This window comes from Trachemys scripta, chromosome 4 (genome assembly GCF_013100865.1).
Source record: "Trachemys scripta elegans isolate TJP31775 chromosome 4, CAS_Tse_1.0, whole genome shotgun sequence".
NCBI lineage: Eukaryota > Metazoa > Chordata > Testudines > Emydidae > Trachemys > Trachemys scripta.
The window spans coordinates 91,154,662-91,178,781 of record NC_048301.1 but is presented as its reverse complement, the minus strand read 5'-3'; the positions used below and the strand labels follow the sequence as shown (position 1 = coordinate 91,178,781).

The following is a 24,120-nucleotide window of genomic DNA, read 5'->3' as shown; positions in this document are numbered from 1 at the left end:
GGGTCTTCCAAACTGGCAGTGATATATATTGTCATAACATTACTCTGCCAAATGTGCTGAACTCAAAACTGTGAAGTGCAGACAGAATTTGGCGCATTTAAACATGTCTTGTTCAGATGGGTCCAGAACTGCTACTGAACTGTTCATCAAGTGGCATCATATAAGAAAATACCTTGAGAAGAACTTTACTATTATATTGTTCCACAGAAAAAGGCCACAGAGGAGTTGAGTAGCTCTTTCGTCTTCCATCAACCCCCTCCCAAAACTGATACTGATAATTTAAAAAGAGAAATAGTGATATTAATGTAAATTATGTAATCTATTAACTGAGGAAAGAACACATGTGTTAATCAAAAATAAAGTATTTGTAAAACATCCATTATTTTCTTTATGCTCAAACTTCACAAACTAAACAAACTAATATACCATGATTTGTTTGTTTATTTTCATAAGGAGATTATCAGTTCTCTACAACATATGCAGCAGCTGTTTCAGCGACTGACCCAAACAAATGTCAGAATGGAAAGTGAATTGAATGCACTGAAAGAAGAATATAAGGTCAGATTTTTCTTGATTATACAATCTACTACTACCTGCTGTATACTTTTGAAGAGTGTAGGGCTGTTAAACACATCAGAATGCTTTTCAGAACTTTTGACCTCTGATCCTCTGGTCCCTCAGCTCCTTAATTTTCAGTATGAACCTTGAAACACACCCTGTTCCCTAAACTCCTCAAAGAAAAAGATGGCTGCCAATTTTCACCAATTTTTTTCTAGAGGATAAAGCAAATCTTAGTTAACCTCAAGACTGTTGTTTTAGTTAAGTGATTTTTGTTGTTGTTGTTAAGATGTGTTTTTTTTTTTTTTTTTTTTTAGAAAATTGAGTTCTGAAAATCAAGGAGCAAGATCCTGTCCTCAATTTCAGCAAAATTCAGGGCAAAAGGGCTGGCATAATGACATCCGGAGCATAGTGCCACCTTCCCTCACCCTCCTTGGCATAGGCTGCATGTTAAAAGTGGTGAAGGGGCAGATCAGAGTATGCTGAATTTGACAAATTAAACCACTTTCAATGAGTGGCAGTAGCTATGTCCACAGGAGAGCTCTCTCCCATTAGCGTAGAGTGGCTACACGAGTTATCTTACAGCAGCGCAGCTGCAGCGGTACAGCTGCGCCATTGTAAGGTCTATAGTGTAGACCAGCAGTTCCCAAACTTGTTCCGCCGCTTCTGCAGGGAAAGCCCCTGGTGAGCCGGGCCGGTTTGTGTACCTGCCGCGTCCGCAGGTTTGGCCGATCGCGGCTCCCAGTGGCCGTGGTTCGCTGCTCCAGGCCAATGGGAGCTGCTGGAAGCACGTTGCCAGCAGCTCCCATTGGCCTGGAGCAGCGAACCGCGGCCACTGGGAGTCGCGATCGGCCAAACCTGCGGACGCGGCAGGTACACAAACCGGCCCGGCCCACCAGGGGCTTTCCCTGCAGAAGCGGCGGAACAAGTTTGGGAACCACTGGTGTAGACATACCTTAACTATCTAAAGGTATTTAGAACCATTTATACACATAAAGAGGATTCCACAGTGAACAAATAGCTCAGATATTGCCTAACTTCCAACTTGTAGCAGCAGAAAATCTCCAATCAAAGGCACACCTGAATTGGAGCACTCATAGGGACACCACTCGAAGAAGAAGAAAAAATAATACATTTCTGTTTGAACTGTGAAAGCGAATCTAGTTCCCAATCAGTATACATATCTACTAAAAAAACAAAAACCCACAACTTTCCAAACTGGAACTAATTGATATCCTAGTTGAAAGTCTCAGCAAAGAGGCTAAGAAGTGACTGGAGCTTAAAATAGCCCGTCATCCTGTGCACACTACCACTGATGCTGGCGGAACTTATGTTGTTGATCAGGTGTGTTTTTTCACACCCCTCAGCAATATAAGTTTTGCCGACATAAGTGATAGTGTTGACATGGCCTTAGTCAGTCATAAGTTTTCCATAATGTTTCCTTTTTAAAACAAAAACAAACCAAAAAATCCTTCTTTTCTGTGTCAGATTTCCTGCTGCTAAGTCAATCCCTTAGAGTAGAACAAAAGTCTCCACGTTTTAATAACTGTCCATCTTGTAAGCCAGTGATGCTCATTATGCCTTGGTGAGAGGCACATCCCTGAGAGAGATGCCATTTGCAAGTCATTCGCAAGCAGAACACAGAATATAAGAGAGAGACTTGCTTGAATTTGTTTTTGCTGGAGAGATTGATACACCCCTCTTCATGTCCTGGAGTGGCTGGAAATGAAAACTCTAAGCAGTCCTCTTCAAAAAGCACTGCTGTCAGCTCTGTAGCTCGTAGCTCTGAGGGTCACATCTAAGAAAGTCTCTTCTTCAACTGGTAAAACTTCTGAGGTCAGGGGAAGAAAGGAGCACCACTCTGCTAAGGGGCATTAATCCAGGTCACTGTCAACATGTCCTGGCTCTAAGAGGCAGAATTCCTCTTGCTCTGCCACAGAAAAGGGTAGCTCATGCTTAGGAAGGGTCCATCTGGCACCGATGCAGGCACTGGTTATTTTATCCCAGTTACAACTGTTGCAGAATGTCACTGTGTGGCTAGCAGCTGAGCAATCCCTTGTGGCCTTAGGATGACCTTGCAAATGACTCCTGCCTCAGTTTCCTCCTTCCACAGGCTTCTTCAGTAACTCACCAACCCTTTTCTCCATTCACACTCTCTCTCGGATTGTAATATATTAAAATTTAACAAACATTTAAAGTAAAGTTCATATTCATCCATTTACACCTTATCAGGTCACTGCCAAGTCTTTCCTGCCTGTACTCTCCCCAAGTCTTATGCTTCAACTCAGAAAGCTGCAGGGCTGGCTGAGCTTGGTGTACTCCTCTATTTGTCATTCATTGGATATGGTGGCTTGAGGGCTAACATCATTCTTAGACTGTTTCAATTGGTAGATAGACCAATCCAGTATGTGTGTGGGAGTTCCGTTTGCTCCCCATCAACTAACTTTGAGTTTGGTTATGGATGCTTCTGCCTTAGGTTGGGGGGCCCACCTGCAATCTCAGTAGATTCAGAGACTGTCTGGTCTAGCCAGGATTTAGCTCTCCATATAATGTAAGAGTTGAAAGCCATTCATCTAGCTTGTCACACTTTCCTTCCCCATATCAAGGGAAGAAATTTGCTAGTACTTATGGTCAACATGCAGCCATGTTCTGTTTGAACAGAGAGCGGTCATATCAACACTTCTTTCCCAAGAGGCAATGCTGCTTTGGGACTTGTCACTAACTCAATCCATCTCAAAGCCTCCCATCTTCTAGAACAGTCTGGCAGACCTACTGAGCAGGTTTTTCACTAGTCACCACGTGTGGTCTCTGCCCAGATATAGTCAGGTTCGTTTTCCAACTGTGTGCAACCTGCATCAACAGGAAGTGTCATTCATTTTGTTCTCTAGCATGGTCTCTGATGGATGCTTTCCTATTTCCCTGGAAGTACAAAATCATGTACACATATCCTCTGGTTCTGCTCCTTCACAGAGTGTTGTTAAAATCAAGCAGAACCATGCTTGAGTGATACACATAGCACCGGCGTGGCCTCACCAGTGTTGCTTTTCCACTGCTGAGCCTCTCAACTAAGGCTCCATTGACACCACAAGACCCAGATCTGATATCACAGGACCACAGTCATCTCCATTCCATTCAGGAGGTCCGTTATACAGCCTGGATGCTCCACGGTTAACACCTCAGGAAGAGATCTGTTCAAAGGAGTTACAAAACATTATCTTGAATAGTAGGAAGATTTAGACTAGGTAGCTTTATCTGTTGAAATGGAAGTCTCTCTCTGTCTAGTCCACAATAAGGGGTTTCCAATACAACATGTGCTGGACTATTTGTTATACCTGAAACACCAAAGTCTTGCCATTAGTTCTGCCAGGATTCACCTAACAGCTATCTCGGCTTTCAACCTTCTGGATTGACATAGGACTGGAGAAAACAGAGTGATTATCAATCAGGATTTTGAAGGGTCTGGACCAGTTATATCCCCAAGTAGAGGATCCTATTCCCCTTGTGATTTAAGCTTAGGGTACATCTACACTACAGCGGGGAGTCGATTTAAGATACGCAAATTCAGCTACGTGAATAGCGTGGCTGAATTCGACGTATTGCAGCCGACTTACTCCGTTGTGAGGACGGCGGCAAAATCGACTTCTGCCGCTTTTTGTCGGCGGCGCTTACTACCACCTCCGCTGGTGGAGTTAGAGCGCCGATTCGGGGATTGATTGTCGCGTCCCGACGGGACGCGATAAATCGATCCCCGAGAGGTCGATTTCTACCCGCCGATTCAGGCGGGTAGTATAGACCAGACCTGAGTATACTGGCAAAACTAATGGGTTCTCCCTTTGTACTGCTGACTACCTGTTAATTACTCCATCTTTTAATAAAGGTAGCCTTTTCAGTGGCAATTATCTCAGCAAGAAAAGTAGGTGGATTGAGAGCTCTGATATCTGAACCACCATATGCAGTCTTCTACAAGGACAAGGTATGCCTATGCCCTCATCCAAAGTTTTTCACCAAAATGTTTTTCACTTCCACGTCAGTCAGCAATATGTTTACGAATTTTCTTCCTAAGCCTCATGCTCATACATGAGGATAGGCTCTATATGTTGGATGTTAGCAGAGTGTTTTAGCATTTTACTTGACAGGAATAAATCATTTAGCTCATCCTTGCAATTATTCATGGAAGTTTCAGATAGGATGAAGGACCTTCCAATCTCTTCTCAAAGAATTCCGTCATGGATCTCCTCCTGTATATGATTGTGCTGTGACATGGCCAATATTACTCCATTGAACAGGATGTTAGCACAGCCAACCGGAGCACATGCAGCTTCTGCAACTCTTCTAGCTCAAGTACTTATTTTGGACATTTGTAGATCTGCAACTTGGTCTTCATTTTGCATACTGTTGCTTCTCATTATGCCATCTCTCAACAGTCTAGAGAAGACGCCAGATTTGGATTGTAGTCCTTTAATCATTATGCAGGTAGACTCTGATCCTACCTCCAGATTGAAATGCTTGAGAGTCATCTGAAGTGGAATGGACATGGGCAATCACTTGCAGAAGAAAAACTGCTATTAACCTGTAATTATCGTTCTTTGATTTGCATTGCACATGTCTAATCCACATCTCACCCTCCTTCCTCTGTATATTGGAGTCTGTCTGGTAAGAGGGAACTGAGCGAGGTCGAGGGCAGCTCAGCCCTTTATAGTATTATGCAGCAGCATGAGGCAGTAGAGGGGGCATGTGCCACCCCTATGAGCACCCCAAGGGAAAAATCTGATGCTAGTGTACTGGATGTGCACAGACATAAAGTGGAATGGATACGTGCAACACATCTCAAAGAACAACTCCTAGAGCTCAGGGCCATTTGCCGGACTTGCACAGCATTCCTTCCACTCCTGAAAAGGTTGACCATTCAGATTATGACAGACAACACCATGGAGATGTTTTATATCAACAGGCAACGGGAAACAAGATCCACCCCGCTTTGTCAGGAAGCTGTACATCTATGGAATTCCTGCATTTGACATTAAATTACCCTAAAAGCCCTTAACTTACAAGGCTTGCAGAATGTTCTGGAAGACCACCTGAGGAAGCAGTTTGGAAGTAACATGTGATCAGTAAAAGATACCATCATACAGGACATCTTCGTCAGATAGGGGAACCTGTTTGCAATGAAAGAGAACAAGAAATGTCTCAGATTCTGCTCCAAAGGAGTCAGTGCCAGGATTCTCTGTCAGATGTGCTGCTGATCCCCAGGGCTCCAGGACTAATGTATACATACCCTCCAATCCCATTAGTTGTAAGAATCATCAGGAAATTCAGACAGCAATCAGCCAGATGATCACACTGGCACTGGCCTTGCTAAGGCAGGTCTGAGTCTCAGACTTGATGAATCTCTCCATTTGACCTCCAGTCCTACTACCTCTTCCAGCTAGATGTAATCTTCCAGACAGAGGGGAAAATCCTCCATCTTGATCCAGCTTTTCTGAACCTCACTGCATGGATGCTGGCTGGTCAACAGCAGTGGAAGGGAACATCTCTTTATGGGTCCAGACTATCTTTTATTATTTAATTAGGTGGGTGTTAGTATATTTCCCCCACAGATCATGAAGTAAGCTTCTCCATACATGTAGGAATGAGCTACTGTAGGTTTTTAAATGCTGAATATTATATTCATTCTCCAAATATTTTATAGTGTGGCTACATTAACTAGACAGTGATTATAGGCATGTTAAGATTAAGTAAATCAAAGTAATTTGATATTTTTGTAGCTATAAAGTGAAGTAGAAAAGAATTCCTTTGAAGAATGTTTTATATCTGACATTTTTTCAGAAGTGGTTTCAAAGAATCACAGCAAAATCCTATAAATACAGTTGATCATGTAGTTACATGCATTAAAACTGTGTTTACATTTTCAAATGTGTTTGTATGATCTTTATAGAAGGTAATGGATACCGTAAGTCTTTTATCTTCTGCACTTTGTTATAAAAATATGATAGGATAAAATTCCAGCAGTACTAGAGAGATGTGTGAGAACTGTTACTGTTGATTTACATGAGCTTGCTTTTAATTTATCAATATGACAGTAAAGTTGACACTGAGTAAGCCCAGAAACATTAGAAGCACAATTATGACAGCATAAAAAAACCTTAATAGCATATTACTATTCTTTTTAAAGCACTTTTATTCAATTTCAGTAAACCAATAAAAATAAAGGGCAATCAGACATACACTAAATATTTGACATACCAACAGATGTGTTTTACAATTTTAAATTAAACAATTCAAATTATAGAAAAGGTTATTAAGCAAGTTTGAGTATAAGTTGTGATAACAAAAGACAAAAATATTTTCTTTGGTTATACTGTAGTTTTTTCTTTAAGTACACTGGGATTTGATTGTGCTACATTTCATATTTCTCAGCTCTACACTTCATATTACTTTTTCAGCACATTAAAACTTATGCAGTGAAACTGAATAATGGCAAGTGTTTTTATACCCTTTTATAGCCATTTCTTTTTCATAACCTCCCCCTGTTTCCTGTTAGCTATACTATAAGCACCTTTCTGTTAATTTATGAAAATTATTGTTGAGTGAGCACATTATCACTGATCTGTATGGCACTTTCAGCATGTTAGAAGCAAAGGTCCAAGCAACATAAAACACATCAAAATTCATTAATGTGATATTGATTATTTTTTGGATAATTAATTTTATTGCAGACCCTTGAAAGAGATAATGAGCTGCAAAGGGAGAAGGCAAAAGAAAATGAAGAAAAGTTCCTTAATCTTCAGAATGAGCATGAGAAAGCACTAAGAACTTGGAAAAAAGATGTAAGTTTATTAAATTAAATGTTAGTATAGTCAAAGGGTTTTGGAATAGTCAAACATTTCAAATAATTCCTAAAACCCATGAAAATATTGCAAAAATAATGTATGAAAAAGTAAAATATTTTCTTTCCTGGACACTCCAAATTTGTGTCAAAAAATATTTTAAAAGGTAGATTTAGTAGAAACTCCATTTGACTTCTGCATTTTAGAAGGCCAGGCGTGCATCTCTTTTGGGCCTACACCACATAGGCCAAATGGAGGCTTTTGTTTTGTTTGTTTTTTAATTTAACCTTAGCACTTAGATATAGTTCCAGACTTATGCTTTTGTCAACCACTGTTTACATCGGAGGTATTGATGTTTCCTTAGCATGCACTAATACCAGGGGTTCTCAACCTTTTCCTTTCTGAGGCCTCCCCAACATGCTATAAAAATTCCATGTCCCACCTGTGCCACAACTACTGTTTTTCTGCATATAAAAGCCAGGGCCAGCATTAGGGGGTAGCAAGCAGGGCAATTGCCTGGCTCCCATGCCACAGGGGACCCTGCGAAGCTAAGTTGCTTAGGCTTCAGCACTGGGTGGCAGGGCGTGGGGCTTTGGGCTTCAGCCCCATGCAGTGGGGCTTTGGCTTTCTGCCCTGGGCCCCAGCAAGTGTAATGCGAGCCCTGCTTGGTGGCCCCCCTGAAACCTGTTCCCAGCCCCCTCAGGGAACCTCAGATTCTGGGTTGAGGACCACTGTACTAATGTATTTTGCATTTACATTGGCTAAATTATATTTCTATTACAGAACCTTGTCATAGTACCTAAACTATTACAAATATACCATTTGCATTTTCTAGTTTGTATTCCTGTACATTAAAAAAGTCATTTATAAATTATACATTACATTATAAAAGTCTAGTGTAACCCCCCATAAATTGAAATTATGAAAATTAAAGGAACTTTATCAAGATTATTTGGCTTAAGTACTGACCTACCCTCAATATTTGTTTTTAGTGGTACGACTTTATATGTATTTTTAAACAAATATTGAATGGTTTCTTAAAAAAAACCAACAACTCAGTAACAGCAACTTTGCAGTAAATTTGCAATAACAAATCAACTATAATAATATGAGATATTATACATACAAAAGAGGAAGGGAAATATTTTGGGGTAAGAAAATAAACTTTTCATGTTTTCAAGGTATTTGTGAAAACATGGCAAACTGTCAACAGCTTTTTTTTTTATATAGTTTTTAATTTCTATCCTGGCTTTCCCTTGATCAATACACATGGCTCTTCTTGAAGAACACTGGTTACAAGGAAGTAACCTCCATTTCACTACAGGGTAGAATAAAAGACTCTAACAAAGTAATTTTCCCTCCCTTGGTATTCACCCCTTCTTGTCAACTGTTGAGACTAGGCCACTTCCACCTAAATTGAATTGGCTCGTTAGCACTGACCCCTCACTTGGTAAGGCAACTCCCATCTTTTCATGTGCTATAATGTATATTCTGTTTACTGTATTTTTCACTCCATGCATCTGATGAAGTGGGTGCTAGCCCACAAAAGCTTATGCCTAATAAATTTGTTAGTCTCTAAAGTGCCACAAGGACTCCTTGTTGTTTTTGCTGATACAGACTAACACAGCTACCACTCTGAAACCTAACAAACACAGTTACCACTGTCTATGCATTTGAGTCTTACAAACTGGAATAAATGGTGACCAAAACCCAGGCTAGAGCAAGAAGAGGATAAGAGATAATGGAAATGTGTCTAAAATCTGTATGTTGAGTGTATGTCGGCACAGCAATTAAATACCTGGGCTGACCTGGGTCAGCTGACTCACGTTTGTGGGGCTGTAAAACTGCTGTGTAGATGTCTGGGCTTGGGCTGGACCCCAAGCTGTGGGACTATATGGGGGAATGGTCCCAGTGCCCACGCTCCAGCCTGAGCCTGAATGTCTACAAAGCAATTTCTAGCTCCACGAGTGTCAACTGCCCTGGGCCAGCCATGACCATGCTGTGAGTCTTTTATTCCAGTGTAGACGTACCCTGAGTGAAGGGGATAAGAAAATTGGCTGGTTTTGGTTATAGCATTCAGAGGCACCTGTTTTGTCATTTACTTCTATTGTGAGGTTTCAGACGTTTTACTTTTTTTATTATAGGTTTCAGAGTAGCAGTTTATCTTAATTTGAGAAGCTGTTGATATATCTATAAAAATTATCTTTCGGGTTTCCATATGCAAAAAGATTGGTGTGTTCACTTGTTCTGTGACCTTTCAATTATTACAGGAGGAAGACTTGAGAATAGAAATGGATGCTATTAAAAATATGCTGGTATCACTTAAAGAAGCTTATGGACATCTCCAAGACTGCCACCTTTCTCAGAAAGATCAACATACTGAGCAAGAGGAAAATCTGCAGGTAAAAATAAGGAGTATTTAATGGTTGCAAAACCTTATATTTCTTGTAAAGATATCAGTGAAGAAAAGATGCTTTGGTAATGTTTGCAATCCTGCTGTGCACTCCACTTAATCTAAGCAATTTAAACTTCTGTTTTGCTCTATTCAATCATTTCTCCAACATAATGATCCAAGAACAGTCTGAAATTTACTGAGCATATAGTAGGTTTTTTCCTGTTGGTCAAGCCACTTCTGTCCCTCCTTTTGGAGCCAGACAATGTCCTGGGACCATGGGTGCTTGCTCTATCCCAACCTCCAAGCTCTCCATCCAACAGTGTGGATGCTTCATGGTCGATGCCCGTTGAAAAGTCCTGCTCCAAAGATGTTCAAAACATGCTTCTGAATAGCAGAAAACCCTCAAATAGAAATTCCTGGCTAAGTGGAAGTGCTTCTCTATTTGGTCTCAGAGGAAACGTGCATCTCCAGAACGAGCACCCCTGGACCTCATACTGGACTATCTTCTAAATCTAAAACAACGTTTGGCTATTAGCTCTCTAAGGGTGCATCTGGCAGCTATTTTGGCCTTCCACGTATGGGTGGATAATAGATCCTTTTTTCCAACTCCATCATCACCCAATTCCTAAAGGATTTGGCCAGATTGTAGCCTCAGCTATGAGACCCAATCCCTCCTTGGGATTGGAACGGAGTCCTAGCAAAATTGATGGGACCCCCCTTCAAACCCCTTGCAACTTGCTCCCTTCTTCACCTCTCTATGAAGGTGGCATTTCTAGTGGCAGTTACCTCAGCCAGAAGGGCGGGTGAGTTGAGAACTCTGGTGTCAGAACCTCTCTATACAGTTTTCCATAAAGATAAAATTTATCTTCACTCTTCACTGAAATTTCTTACAGTAGTCGTCTCTAATTTTCATGTTAAACAAGCAATCTATTCATTTTTTTCTGAAACCCCATACACATAGGGATGAGGAAAAGCTTCACTCATCGGTTGTCAGAACGGCTTTAGCATTCTCCCTGGATCATACTCAGTCTTTCAGATCCTCTACACAACTGTTTGTAGTGGTTGGAGAGCGCTAAGGGCCAACCAGTTTCCACTCAGAGAATCTCTTCCTGGATCACTTATTCACTAGCTGGCTAATACCATCCCACCAGGTGGAGTGTTGGCACGTTCTACTAGAGTTCAGGCATCTTCTGCAGCTTTCCTGACACAAGCACCAATTCTAGACATTTGTAAAGCAGTGACTTGGTCATCACTCCACACTTTCACTTCTCATTACAGCCTTTCCCATCAGTCCAGAAACGGTGCTAGTTTTGGATGGTTTTCATCCCTTCCCCTTTTTAGGGGATGGACCTTCCCCCTTCAAGAAAAAGGGGAGTTCCATCAAAGATGAGCCTGTGCCGGCCCAGCCTGGTTTGAGCACCAGTGGATGCCACGTCCAATGCCTTTCACACTGCCTCTAGTAACCATATTGGGAACCATACTGGGATCCTTGGGCTGCATATCGATAACAAATTTGCCATGCCCCTCATCTCTCTTGTGTGGACAAGAGAGGAAGACATTTTCTCCTACTCCACCTATCCTTCCCTCCACTACCTCAGGCACAAGAGTCCTTTGAGAAGCAGTGAGCCAGGGCAGATAAAGGTGCTACTCTCCAAATAAATATTTCTTCATCTTCTACAGCTGATTACTTCAAACACTTCCAAGGGAATCTTTAGGGAATTCGCAATGCATTTCATTAACTCCTGGAAGAGGTCAGAGAGTTGCAGCATAAGCTTGTGGATATCCTCCACTGGACTCCCTCTACCCAAGTTGCCCTGCCTATCAGTGAGGCCTTGTTGGGTCCTGCTAAAATCCATCTAGCATACCCCTGTGATATTACATCCCAGCTAAGGACTACAGATTTTTGTTCACCCCTCCAACACCGAACTCCCTGGTTGTGGAGACAGTGAACATGGCAGACAATAACACATGAAAACCATGCCATATAATACAGATCAAAAATGTTGATCTATTTGGCAGCAAGACCTACTTGACTCTTCAGTGTAGGATCACAAATTATCAAGCTGTCAGGACAAAGCACAATCATTCAAATTATGCCAAATTCACCATCTTTATTGAGCTGGCTAAACAGTGATAGCTGTTTCAGGGTATTATCTATGAGGGCTAACTATTAGCTAGAACATCTTTGCAAGCCTCATTGGACATGGCTTGCACTGCTGCTCAGTCCATCTCCAAAGCAGTGATCATGCAGAGGGCATCCTGGCTCCAGCTGGCTGAATTCCCAAGGGACATCTGAGGACCTTCCCTTCGATGGTCTCAAACTGTTTGCTGAAGCCACTGATGAATGGTTGTTCAGATACCTTTAAGGATACATTGAGATCCCTTGGGATTTACATGCCTACAAGCAAATGAAAGTATGCCATTTGGGATCTGCTAAAAAGATCTTGCCCCATTCCATTTTCAAGATTCCAGAGACTTTATGAATTGCCCAGGAAGAAATCAAGGGTTCAGAGGAAGGGACCATCTACATCCTCTGTATCCACTACTGAGCTCCTATCATCATTTAAGCATCAGGTTTAATGAGCTGGTAGAGGGCCCAGAAGAACCCCACAAAATGGAGTTGCATCTACACCATTCCACCCACCTCCCACCCTATGGAGACCATTTCTCTCACTTTGAATCTGCATGGGAGAGATATCAGACAAATGGGTGCTGTAGGTTATCAGATTGGGGTACTCCATCCATTTTACTTCATTGCCTGCTACCCATCCCCCTTTCTTCAGGGACCTCTCTCAAGAGTACCTCAAGACAGGAAATTGACAACCTTCTGAGCATAGGAGCCATAGAATCAGTTCCAGTTCAGTACAGAGGGAGGGGCTTTTACTCCAGTTACTTTCTGGCCCCAAAGATGAACAGGGGATGGAGACTGATCTTAGATTTAAGACTCCTAAACAACTTTGTGAAATCACAAACATTCAGGAAGTTGACTCTTGCAGCTATAATTCCATCGCTGGAACCAGGGGATTGGCTTTTGGCCCTTGACCTTCAGGATGCCTACTTTCATACAGCAATTCATCTGTCTCACAAATGATTCCTGTGGTTTTTGATAGGTCAGGATCACTTCCCTTTGGCCTTTTGTCTGACCCAAGAGTGTTCTCAAAAATATTGGCAGCGGTTGCAGCTTACCTTTAATGTTTAGCAATAATTGTTTTCCTATACCTTGATACCTGGCTACTCAAGGATTGACGAGGTTTTCACTACCACAAAGATGTCAAGATTCCTGTTCCACAAGCTAGGTTTGCAGCTCAATATAGAGAAATCCATCTTAAGCCTGGTACAAACAATAGAGTTCATAGGAACCTCCTTAGATGTGATATCAGCCAGGGCTTATCTTCCCTCCAACAAATTCTTGATGTTAACAAATCTCACCTCAAAGATTCAAATCAGTCTACAGACATCTATAAGAAATTGTCTTCAACTGCTTGGACACATGGCAGCTTGCACCTTTGTGATGCAACATGCCAAGCTTTTCCTTTGATGTTTCCAGAGCTAGCTCAGGTCTGTTTATACTTAAAAAAAACAAACAAACAAACAAACACACAGCCTGACCAAGCTGGTGTCATGTCAGTCTCTCCTCAAGTACAAGATTCTCTCAATTGGTGGAAAGACCATGACAATGTCTGTGGGGGGATTCCATTTGTTCTACCTCCTCCTTCAGTCACCAAGACACTTGCATCTCTAATGGGTGGGGTCACATTTGGGACCCACACAACTCAGGGCAAATGATCTGCCCAAGAGACATGACTACACATCAACCTACTTGGGTTGAGGGCAGTCAGGAATGTCTATCTTTTTGCCTTTAATCAGAATTAGGTCCATAAAAGGTCCTGATGGACAACATAAAGAACATGCAGGTTATCAGCTGACAAGGAAGGGCCAGCTCTTCTTTCCTGTGTGCCAAAGCTCTGGAACTGGTGCATAGTCAATTTCAGCCTTATCTCGGCAGTTTACCTCCCGAGGATACAAAACAGAATAGCTAACAATCTCAGCAGGCACTTCTCCCAGGACTGTGTTTGGGATTTGGATTCTTAGATTCTCAGTCAAATCTTTCTCATTTAGGGAGTTCCAGAAATAGACCTCTTTGATACTGTTACCTACAACTTGAAATGCAAACACTTTTGCTCAAGTAGGGTCTTAGGCCTACACGTTCCTTGTTCCATGGACAAGAGGCCTGCTATATGTACTTCCTTCAACCGCTGTTTCTGAAAATGATCAATAAAATCAAGCAGGACAAACCCAGGATCCTATGAATAGTTCCAGTGTGGCCCAAACATATATAGTATTCTTACATGATTCTTAGCCATTTGTCAGGCAATTAGCCTTCCATCCATTCCTTATTTTCTTTCCCAAGATCCAATTGGATTCTTCACCCCAACCTGAAGATTCTTTGTCTTAAAACTTGACTCATGGGAATAGAGTGTACTTGTTCTGATGTTACTGAACTGTAGAAAAGGTGTTACTGAACAGTAGAAAAGATTCCATGAGATATACTTACCTCCGCAGGTGGAAAAGGTTCAGCCTTTCGCATATCCAGACATGTATTCCATCTGCTCACACTTCCCTCTCAGTTGTTCTAGATTACCTCCTTGAGCTGAAAAAGACAGGATTATCTATGAGCTCTATCAGGGTCCACCTGGCAGCTAAAACAGCTTTTCATTCCTGATTGAGAGATTCTCAGTTTTTGCTCATCCCACAACTTTGAGGTTTCTCAGAGGATTGGGGGAAAAGGTTCCCCCAATCCTCTGAGGGGCGCATTCTGATTTGGGATTTGAATTTAGTATTTAGAAGTCTTATGGGTCCCTCCTTTTGAGCCAATGGCTACTTCTTTCCTCATTAATTTATCTTAGAAGCTGTCCTTTTTGGTGGCTATCAACTCTGCTTGAAGGGTTGGGGAAAGAGGCTCTGATTGTGGAGCATCCATTTACAGTATTTTTCAAGAACAAAGTTTCATTATGTCCACATCCTAAATTTTCACCCAAGGTGTTGTCCAAGTTTTACATCAACCAAGTTATTCATTTATTTCCCCAGAGCCGCACCAGTCTAGAGAAGAGGCCACTTTGCATACTTTGGATGTTAGGAGAGCTTTAGCTTTTTATTTGGACAGAACTAAGTGAAGTAGAAAATTACCCAGACTGTTTGTGTCCATTGCAGATAGGTCTAAAGGTTCATCAATTTCCATCCAGAGACTCTACAGGTAGATTTCTGATTGCATTATATTGTGCTATAAATCTGCAGACATACAGACTCTTTCTGGGGTGTTGGCCCATTCCACGAGATCTCTGCCTATATCTAGGGCATTACTCAAGTGTGTTCCTATTCTGGACATTTCTAAGGCTGCCACTTGGACCTTCACACCACAGGCAGTGTGTGAACCACCGGGTGGAGGGAGGCTAGCACCCAGCCCTGCCCCTTCCACCCAAGACCCCTTCCCTTCCGTGCCGCCCATCAGAGCCCAGAGCTGCCCCCCACTGCAGCTGCCAGGCCCCTGCCCCAGGCTAACTCCCTGGAGCACTGGGAGGGCACATGGCGCAGCCGCAGCTCCCCCCCAGCTCCATAACGATGGGAGGGCGGGCGGCGCAGCCCAAGCTGGGGCCACCCCACAGGGAAACTGGACTCCAGCTGCATGGAGCAGGAAGCGGGGGAGGGATGTCTGGGGGCAGAGTGTGGGCGGTGGCACGCCTGGCTGTTTGGGGAGGCACAGCCTCCCCAGCCTATGATACCCATCGCGCATGCTCCACACATACAAGCATTAGACAGTGATCAAGTCTTCTAGATCAGAGGCAGCTGTTGGAAACAATCTTGTCTTCAGTCTTGGATTGGGCTCTGCAGCCTCCCCTCCAGCTGAGGGTTCTGCTCAGTAGGTCACCTGAAGTGGAGCTCCCATATGGACGCTACACAAAGAAGAAGAGGAGCTTTCTCACCTTGTGCAGTAACTGGAGTTCTTTGAGATGTGTCCCCCTTAGGGTGCCCCACTGCCTGCCCTCCTTTTCCTCTGCTTTGGAGATTATGAAGTAGAAAAGGAATTGAGGGCTGTTCACCTATGCAGTCTTATATAGCTTTGAAGTGGGGCACATGTGCAGGCTGAACGGCATTACTACCAAAAATCTCTGATTAAAGGCGCATGGGGTCTGAGCACACCTGAAGTGGAAAACCCACAGGGACACACATCTCCAAGAACTCCATTTACTGCACAGTGTGAGTAACCTCCCCTTTCATTAAAAAGAAAGTATTTCTCACTTTCATGGTTGATGAGAATAGCTTAAAAATGTGACATAAGTGCACCCTAATGTCTCCAAAACCAAGAGGCAAATAAAAAGAATGCAATACTGTTTTTTTCCCCCCAAAGTTGTGATTTTAAAGCCTTTTTCATGACTTTTGGGGCCTGACTCATGATTTCTGAATGTTTGAGTTTGGCTATACTGGGAATGGGAGGAAAAGAGGCAACAGAGGAAGAGACAGGCAATGTGCAAAGAAAGGGAGAGGAGACTTCAAACAAATCCATAGGAATGGAGGAAAAACAAGGTATCAGACCCCAAGATGGAAAAAGTCAATGGAGTTGTGGCTCTGGCCTATAGAAAAAAGTAAATAGAAGTGCCTATCCCTTTTTCAGGGACAAAAGGAGATGTACAAAGAAAGCAAATAGTTTGTGAAGAAAAAGTGCATGTCTGTGTAATTAGCAATTCCCTGCTCTCTTCAGTCTTCTTTTTCTGCCCTCACTTATTATTGGACAGGTCATTTGGGATCGTATGATGAAGCTCTGCCCTCTTTAGTGACCAAGTTAGCACATTTTATTAACACTTCTTCCTTTGAAAATTCTTCTAATATTTACATCATGCAAAGTTTCAGAGTAGCAGCCGTGTTAGTCTGTATCCGCAAAAAGAAGAACAGGAGTACTTGTGGCACCTTAGAGACTAACAAATTTATTAGAGCATAAGCTTTCGTGGACTACATCCGAAGAAGTGGGCTGTAGTCCACGAAAGCTTATGCTCTAATAAATTTGTTAGTCTCTAAGGTGCCACAAGTACTCCTGTTCTTTTTACATCATGCAAAGTTGCCCATCTGAAAAACCTAGAAGTCAAATAACTTGCCTGCTGAATATAGCTTGTGGGCCTGATACACTGCTGTATGTAAGCAAAGAAATTTCATTTAATTCAAAAGAATGACTCCTGATTTACAGCAGTGTAGTAAAAAAGTGAATCAGGCCCTTCCTGTTAAATCTAATCAAACTTTGATAAAGTAACCTTAATATATTTTATCTCTAATTAATAAGTTAACCATATCTACCATTTTATGATAGACTAGTCCGAAAGAAGATGCGTATACACAATCTACAATCAAAAATTATAGTATTTCTGGTCCTGGACAGGAAGATGACATTGAAGTAAAGAATATTGTAGGCTGCTCTTCAGACATTGATAAAGTACAGACCGAACAAAGTAATGGAAGTGGATGCATAGAAGAGACATATAACATTGTTGCCAAAGGTATAAATACTCACAAATACATTTTATGATGAGAGAGATTCAGTGCTCAAAATCAAATATAATATAAATTAATGAAATTCTTGGTATCAGTAGGTGCCACTTTGCTAAAGTACACAAAGCTCTGAGTATAGGCACAATCCTTCTTGGAGCTGCTTGCCTCACTCAGGTACAATTTGCATGCTCACCATCCCTTCTGGTGCGGTGTATTTTCTGTGCCAATGTGAGGACAGGTTCGGAGAAACTTGCTTGTCCCCAGCTCTAGTATAGGAGTGTAAGGAGGGAGACACTCTTCCCTTCTATCTGTACACCCTGCTGAAGATAGGGTTGCAATAGCTCAATATGTAATGGTATAATTACTATTCCCATGCAGGCCACGTCCACAAACACTTATGCCTCATATAGCTTTCTAAAACTTTTTTTTTTTTTTTTAAGTTTTTGAACCTGCCCATGAAATGGTACTTATCTAAGCCCAGACTCCAAAATGACAGGAATGGAAAGTCAAAACTTTAAGACCTTCATAACTGTATGGTGGTTTATTGAATCTTCTCTTTTCTTACTATCTAATAGAAATGTTCATAGCATTGGAGTATATTTACAGTGAACAGCTTCTGTAAGTATCAGATGCCTTAGCTTTTCTTCATTATTTAGCCACCTGTAAATGATGGCATGTTCCTATGGTATGAACACTGTCCCTTAAATAGGGTTGATGAGTTATAGATCAGAAAGATTAAGAGAAAAATTACACCAGTAAATTAGTGACTTTATTTAAGCTACATATAGGATGAAAAAAAATCATAAGAAATTGTTTAAGTTAAATAGCTAAATATATGGCTATAAGCAATTTCATTGCAGAGACCATTATCAGCTATTCTGGCAAATACCAACTGGGATAGTATTACAACCAAATCATAGAATAGTTAACAGTTTCATTTTTTAAAAAATAGGCAAAAATGTAAGTATATTGTTCTGTTTGAACATTATAAATATTTTGTCAAGTACATGAATACAATATTTGCCTCTAGGAACTTTCTGGTATTTAAAAAAATTGTCACTATTTCACGTATGAGGAAAATGAACATTAATGAAAATATCAATACATCTTTATGAATTGCATTTTGCAAAAAACAAAACATTTAACATTCAGATGTTTTTGTCACTAATATTTTCATCCTAATAGATTTACAACTTCTTGAAAATTATAAGGATGAAGTTAACGTCGCTAGCCACTGTGAAGAAAAGGAAAGGGAGGCTCCTCCAGGCAAAACCCTCTGCACAGATATTGATTTAATGACTCAAGGACAGACCTCGGAAGTATGTGTTGCTGAGTGCAAAAAGACAGCAAATATAGGAAAAACAGACAAAACGTTCTTGGAGAAAAACAATGCAAGTGCAGAACTAAAGCCACAGGACAGATCTTGTGCATTGGCAAAACTCCCAGAGAACACAAGAAAGATGCTCCTTGACAATACTGAAGAATTTGGTGTCTGCAGTATGGATGCAGGTCAACAGACAGACTCCAGCAAGCATATATTTGGCAATGCTTCAAATGAATTAGTTTGTAATACAAATGATAAGGCAGATGCCACACAGGATGACAAAGGTGTCTTTATAAATGAAGCACCAAACAAAGAATCCAGACAGGTTATTGGCATAGAAGACAGTCCTGTAACTGAGAGAACTGCAGACAACCATCAAACCATGTCTGAATTTAATTTTACCATCCTGACTCAGGTTACAGAAAGTAGTCATACAAAGTTTCAGAAATGTCACTTACAGGAGTCTAATGACATTTATTTAGATAATGAACAAGACAAAACAGAACCACTTCATCTGTTAAATCGAAGCACCAGTGGTATATCCTCAGATATATTTCAATTTAAACAGATTCATACAGATATTCAAGAGAAACACAACAGTGACACTGCAAGCACAACTAATGGAAACTGTGCACTGAACAGTACTTGTGATACAGCAAGTGATGCTCCAGTTCTGCCTACTACTTTCTGTGATAATGTAAGTGTGAACACGGACAATACAAAAGAAAATAACACTAATACGTCTCTGTTAGAGAATTTCAATTTAAGTACTGAAAAAACAGATAAATGGACAAATCTGAATGATATGCACAGCAACCAAAGTGAGCAAGACATTTCTGGACAGACTGAAACTGATACAAATACATATGCATGCACAGATGTTGTTTTGCCTCTGAATACTGAAAATATATGTGCTTCTCAGACTATTATTCATAAACAAATGGTTATAAATAAAATTACCACCGATAAACAAATGTCCTGGGAAAAAGTTCATGAAAATGATTTTCAGATACCCAAAACGAAGGATGGACAATCCCTTGTGATTAATGATAATGCACTAGAGAATTCATTGTTAAGAGCAAAGAGAGAGTCACTAAATAGTACAGTTCCAGGAGAGAAAATTGCTGAAGGTCGCCTGGAAGAATCATGTTCTTTACTCATAAGGACATCTGGAGATTTAGTAAACAGAAGTGGAAGGTCATCCTTTGATCTTTCAACTTCAGATAAAAAAACTGAGAAAACTCCAGTATACTTAAGTTTTTCAGATCTCGGTCCTTGGTTGAGAGTAAATCAAGTTGAAAGTCAAACAGCGTGGGCTTCAACTTCCGAAGGGCCTTTCCATTTGAAAGAGAAACTACTATGTATATCAGAAAACAAAAAGATTCTTTCAAAAGCACAGTGTCAAAATCTGAGCATAAATGCTGTCATGAAAGAAATAGGACTAGGTAAGAGAAATAATTATTTACATTTTAAAGTATAAGAGGAACATAATAGTGAATATATAGGTAGGAAAAACATTAAATATGGAAGTTCTCTATTCAATGTAAAGTAGTATCAGAGGAAAAATGTAAACCTTTTGATAATTTTAGCTATTATCTCTGAAACTTAGATTTGCCCTACTAAGATGTTGAGATTTCTCAACTAACCCACATTATAGATGTAATTAAGTGACCTATTCTGTGTTTATTCTATTATCTGAATAAATAAACTTTATCCCTTCCCTCCCTTTGTAAAACAAAAATCAGTGCCAGGATAACTAAATGTAATTCTCATAGGAATTTCTATAGCAATCATCATCATCACTGCTCAGAGACCTAGATCTCAATCCTGCATCATGATCCCCTAATGTGGACAGCTGCATCCATGCTACTGGATTCTGATGCAAGAGGGGCCCCCAATCATAAAGACTAAGCACAGTAACTAGTTTGGGGATAAGAGTGTGCTCATAGGAGGTGCTGAGTACCTTTTGGAAAGTTTTCACTTCCCTCAGCTCTCACAGAAATTAACGTTAGTTGTGGGGTGCTCTGTGCCTCTTAGAATTGGGTCCATAAACAGCTTGTTTGGTTATATTAGTGTATGTCATTAATCCAGATAACACTCACGCACACAAAATAAACAGAAAATGTCAAAAAATAAGAAAGGAGAAGATTCTATCTTTTGATACTTTGGGAAAGAAAAACAAGTGAGCCCATTAGAAGGCTTTTGGTGATTTGGTGATTATTTGCTGAACAATATTATGCATACACAAAAGCTGGGCGAACAACAAATATGAACTTTGCTATAAACATTTGTAAACTTAGTCTAGTAAAATGTGGGAAAAAAAGCATACATCATAGATGTAATTTATTTTGTAATAAATCTACCAATTAGATTTGATTACTTTAATGAGAAGTGCTGTTTTTAAACTCCAAATAATCTTATCAAGACAGAGGTAATTTTTGTTTCTCTATATTAAGAAAAAAAATAATGTATTATTTTTACAACATCCAAAATTGTGCTAGGTGATTTAGAAAAAAATAAGAGTTATAGGGTAAAATTTTCAAATGCACCTAAATGATTTAGGTGCTTAAGTTCCAGTGACTTCCCTCCAAAGTTACCTCAGCACTTTTGAAAATGTTACCCTTAGTCACTGCTCCAAAAAATTTATGATTTTAAAAAAGCAAACAAGACACAGCAAGTAAAAATAAACAAACAATGAAGGAAATAGGGGAAAAGGAAAGAAAAACTAAAATTGTAAAAGCTTCAGAGTAGCAGCCGTGTTAGTCTGTATCAGCAAAAAGAACAGGAGTACTTGTGGCACCTTAGAGACGAACAAATTTATTTGAGCATAAGCTTTCGTGGGCTACTGCCCACTTCATCGGATGCATAGAATGGAACATACAGTAAGAGGATATTTATACATACAGAGAACATGAAAAGATGGAAGTACCCATACCAACTATATGCAACAGAAAAGCTTCAAAAACAGACTCCAATGAGAAGCTGCTGAACTTGAATTAATATGCAAACTAGATACCATTAAGTTAGGTTTGAACAGAGACTGGGAATGGCTTGGTCATTACACAAATTGAATTGAATCTATTTCCCCATGTTAAAGTATCCTCACACCTTTGTGTAAACAGTCCGAAATGGGCCATCTTGATTATCACTTCAAAAGTTTTTCTCCCCTGCTAATAGCTTCTCTTAATTAATTAGCCTCTTACAGTTGGTATGGGTACTTCCACCTTTTCATGTTCTCTGTATGCATAAATATCTTCTTACTGTATGTTCCATTCTATGCATCTGATGAAGTGGGCTGGAGCCCACGAAAGCTTATGCTCAAATAAATTTGTTTGTCTCTAAGGTGCCACAAGTACTCCTGTTCTTTTTGCTAAATTTGTAAAAATAAGGTTATGTGGGTACATATGTTTTGTTATGCACATGTCTTGGCGATTTCTTATATATCTCTATATGCCTGGATTTGTGCCTGTAATGTTTTTATATTGATAAGCTATACCTCTAATTATTGAGTAATAAAATAGTGGATCCAGTAAACACACCATTAGGCCTGACTGGCCCTTCAACAGAAGAATCCATGAGCTAAAGTAGGAGGAGAACTAGAGGGTCATTCCCTGGCAGGTTTCCATCTCTCTGACTGACTGACTGACTGACTCACACACACACACACACACACACACACACACACCTCTTTATAGAATGAGCCACAATTCTACCTTCAAATCCCATTGCCCTCAGCTTAGGGGCTTTTATGTCTCTGCATTGGGGCTCTAGAGACCCAGGAGAACTCCCTTCCTCTGCACCCTGGCAGCAGAGCTCCAATAAAGCTATGTTGAAAGGGCTCCTTCTAGCTGAAACTATCCTAACGGCCCTGTTAAAGGGAATTTCTCCCTATACAGATGGGACTGTAGAAGAGTTAATATAGCCTCCTGCTGTATCAACTTTGTCAGATATAATCTATAGAAGTGTGGGTGGGTGGGTGGGGAATGATAAAACCCAGTCTCTCCAGCTCTCAGCCTGTCTGCTCCCTGTGTCTCGCCTATCCAATCCCTTTGCATAGATTCCAGCTCAACCAGGGGTACACAAACCCCTTTGGGCATAGGTGCCAACTCTGTGGGTGCACCAGGGCTGGGGCGGAAGGAGGAAGAAGTGGAGTGGGGGCGGGGCTTGAGCGCCCACCAGGAACTCAGAAAGTCGGTGCCTCTGCCTGGGGATACGCAGAGGTCTTCCAGGGGATACATCAGCCCATCTAGCTATTTGCCTAGTTTTATAACAGGCTACCTAAAAAGCATGAATGACTTGTTTATACTGCTTTATATACTGTATACTGCAATGTCAGTACAATATTTGTATTCCAATTGATTTATTTTATAATTATATGGTAAAAATGAGAAAGTAAGCAATTTTTCAGTACTAGTGTCCTGTGACACTTGTATTTTATGTCTGATTTTGTAAGCAAGTAGTTTAACTGAGGTGAAGCTTGGGGGGTATGCAAGACAAATCAGACTCCTGAAAGGGGGACAGTAGTCTGAAAGGTTGAGAGCCACTGCCTTAGAATATGTCTACACTGCAATTAAAAACCATGGCCGGCCTGTGATAGCTGACTCGGGCTCACAGGGCTCAGACTAAGGGGCTGTTTAATTGTAGTGAAGACATTCAGGCTCTGACTGGAACCTGGCCTCTTGGACACTGCGAGCTGGGAGGGTCCTAGAGTCAAGGCTGCAGCCAGAGTCCGAATGTCTACACCACAATTAAACAGACCCTTACCTGAGCCTTGCAAGCCTGAGTGAGCTGTCACAGGCCTGCTGCAGATGTCTAAGGCTATGTCTACACTAGAGACCTTACAGCGGAATCGATGCAGCTGTGCTGCTATAAGATCTCCCGTGAAGCCGCTCTATACCAACGGGAAAGAACTCCTCCACCAGCATAATTAATCCACCCCCACATAGCGCTGTCGTTACTGGCACTTCTGATAGTGTAATTTTTGTCGGTCAGGGATGTGTTTTTTCAAAATGCAGACAGTTTATATGGAAATCTAAATGTATTGTTGTGGTGGAATGTATTAATAGCTGCCATCAAGGCGGTCTTTGATCTATAGATAGTCACTGAAATCAACACCTCTGCCCTGGCTTTCTGTATTAGCCAACATTAAACCTCCAGCTTTCCATCAAGATATATCCACAGCATGAGAACTTAAATGCACTGAAGGCTACCCTGAACTTCTCATCCAGCAGATAATGGATAACATACCCTAACAATGCCTGAAATCACGAAAACCACTATGGACCACATATGACCACTTCATGTCTCTGGATCTGGTCAGGGAATGGCAAATGTCTGGACCTCATCTACCATTCCAAACAAGCAGATTATTACTGATCCAACAAGCCACCCTCCCAGTTTTGACTAGCCACACAGACTTTGGACCACACATCTAACTGCATCCAACAAACACTGGGAGATGTGGCTACTTGATGTACAAG

The 24,120-nt window shown here is 41.0% G+C and overlaps 1 protein-coding gene across 1 annotated transcript in view; it reads left to right on the top strand.

The window, feature by feature from the left end:
- CCDC73 (coiled-coil domain containing 73) overlaps positions 1-24,120 on the top strand; it is a 65,976-nt gene that overhangs the window by 26,488 nt on the left and 15,368 nt on the right. Inside the window, exons 6-10 of the mRNA XM_034768758.1 lie at positions 454-558; positions 7,275-7,385; positions 9,656-9,787; positions 17,138-17,324; positions 18,502-20,085. Of these exons, the coding sequence (XP_034624649.1) occupies positions 454-558; positions 7,275-7,385; positions 9,656-9,787; positions 17,138-17,324; positions 18,502-20,085 (2,119 nt within the window). The remainder of the gene's footprint in view (positions 1-453; positions 559-7,274; positions 7,386-9,655; positions 9,788-17,137; positions 17,325-18,501; positions 20,086-24,120) is intronic.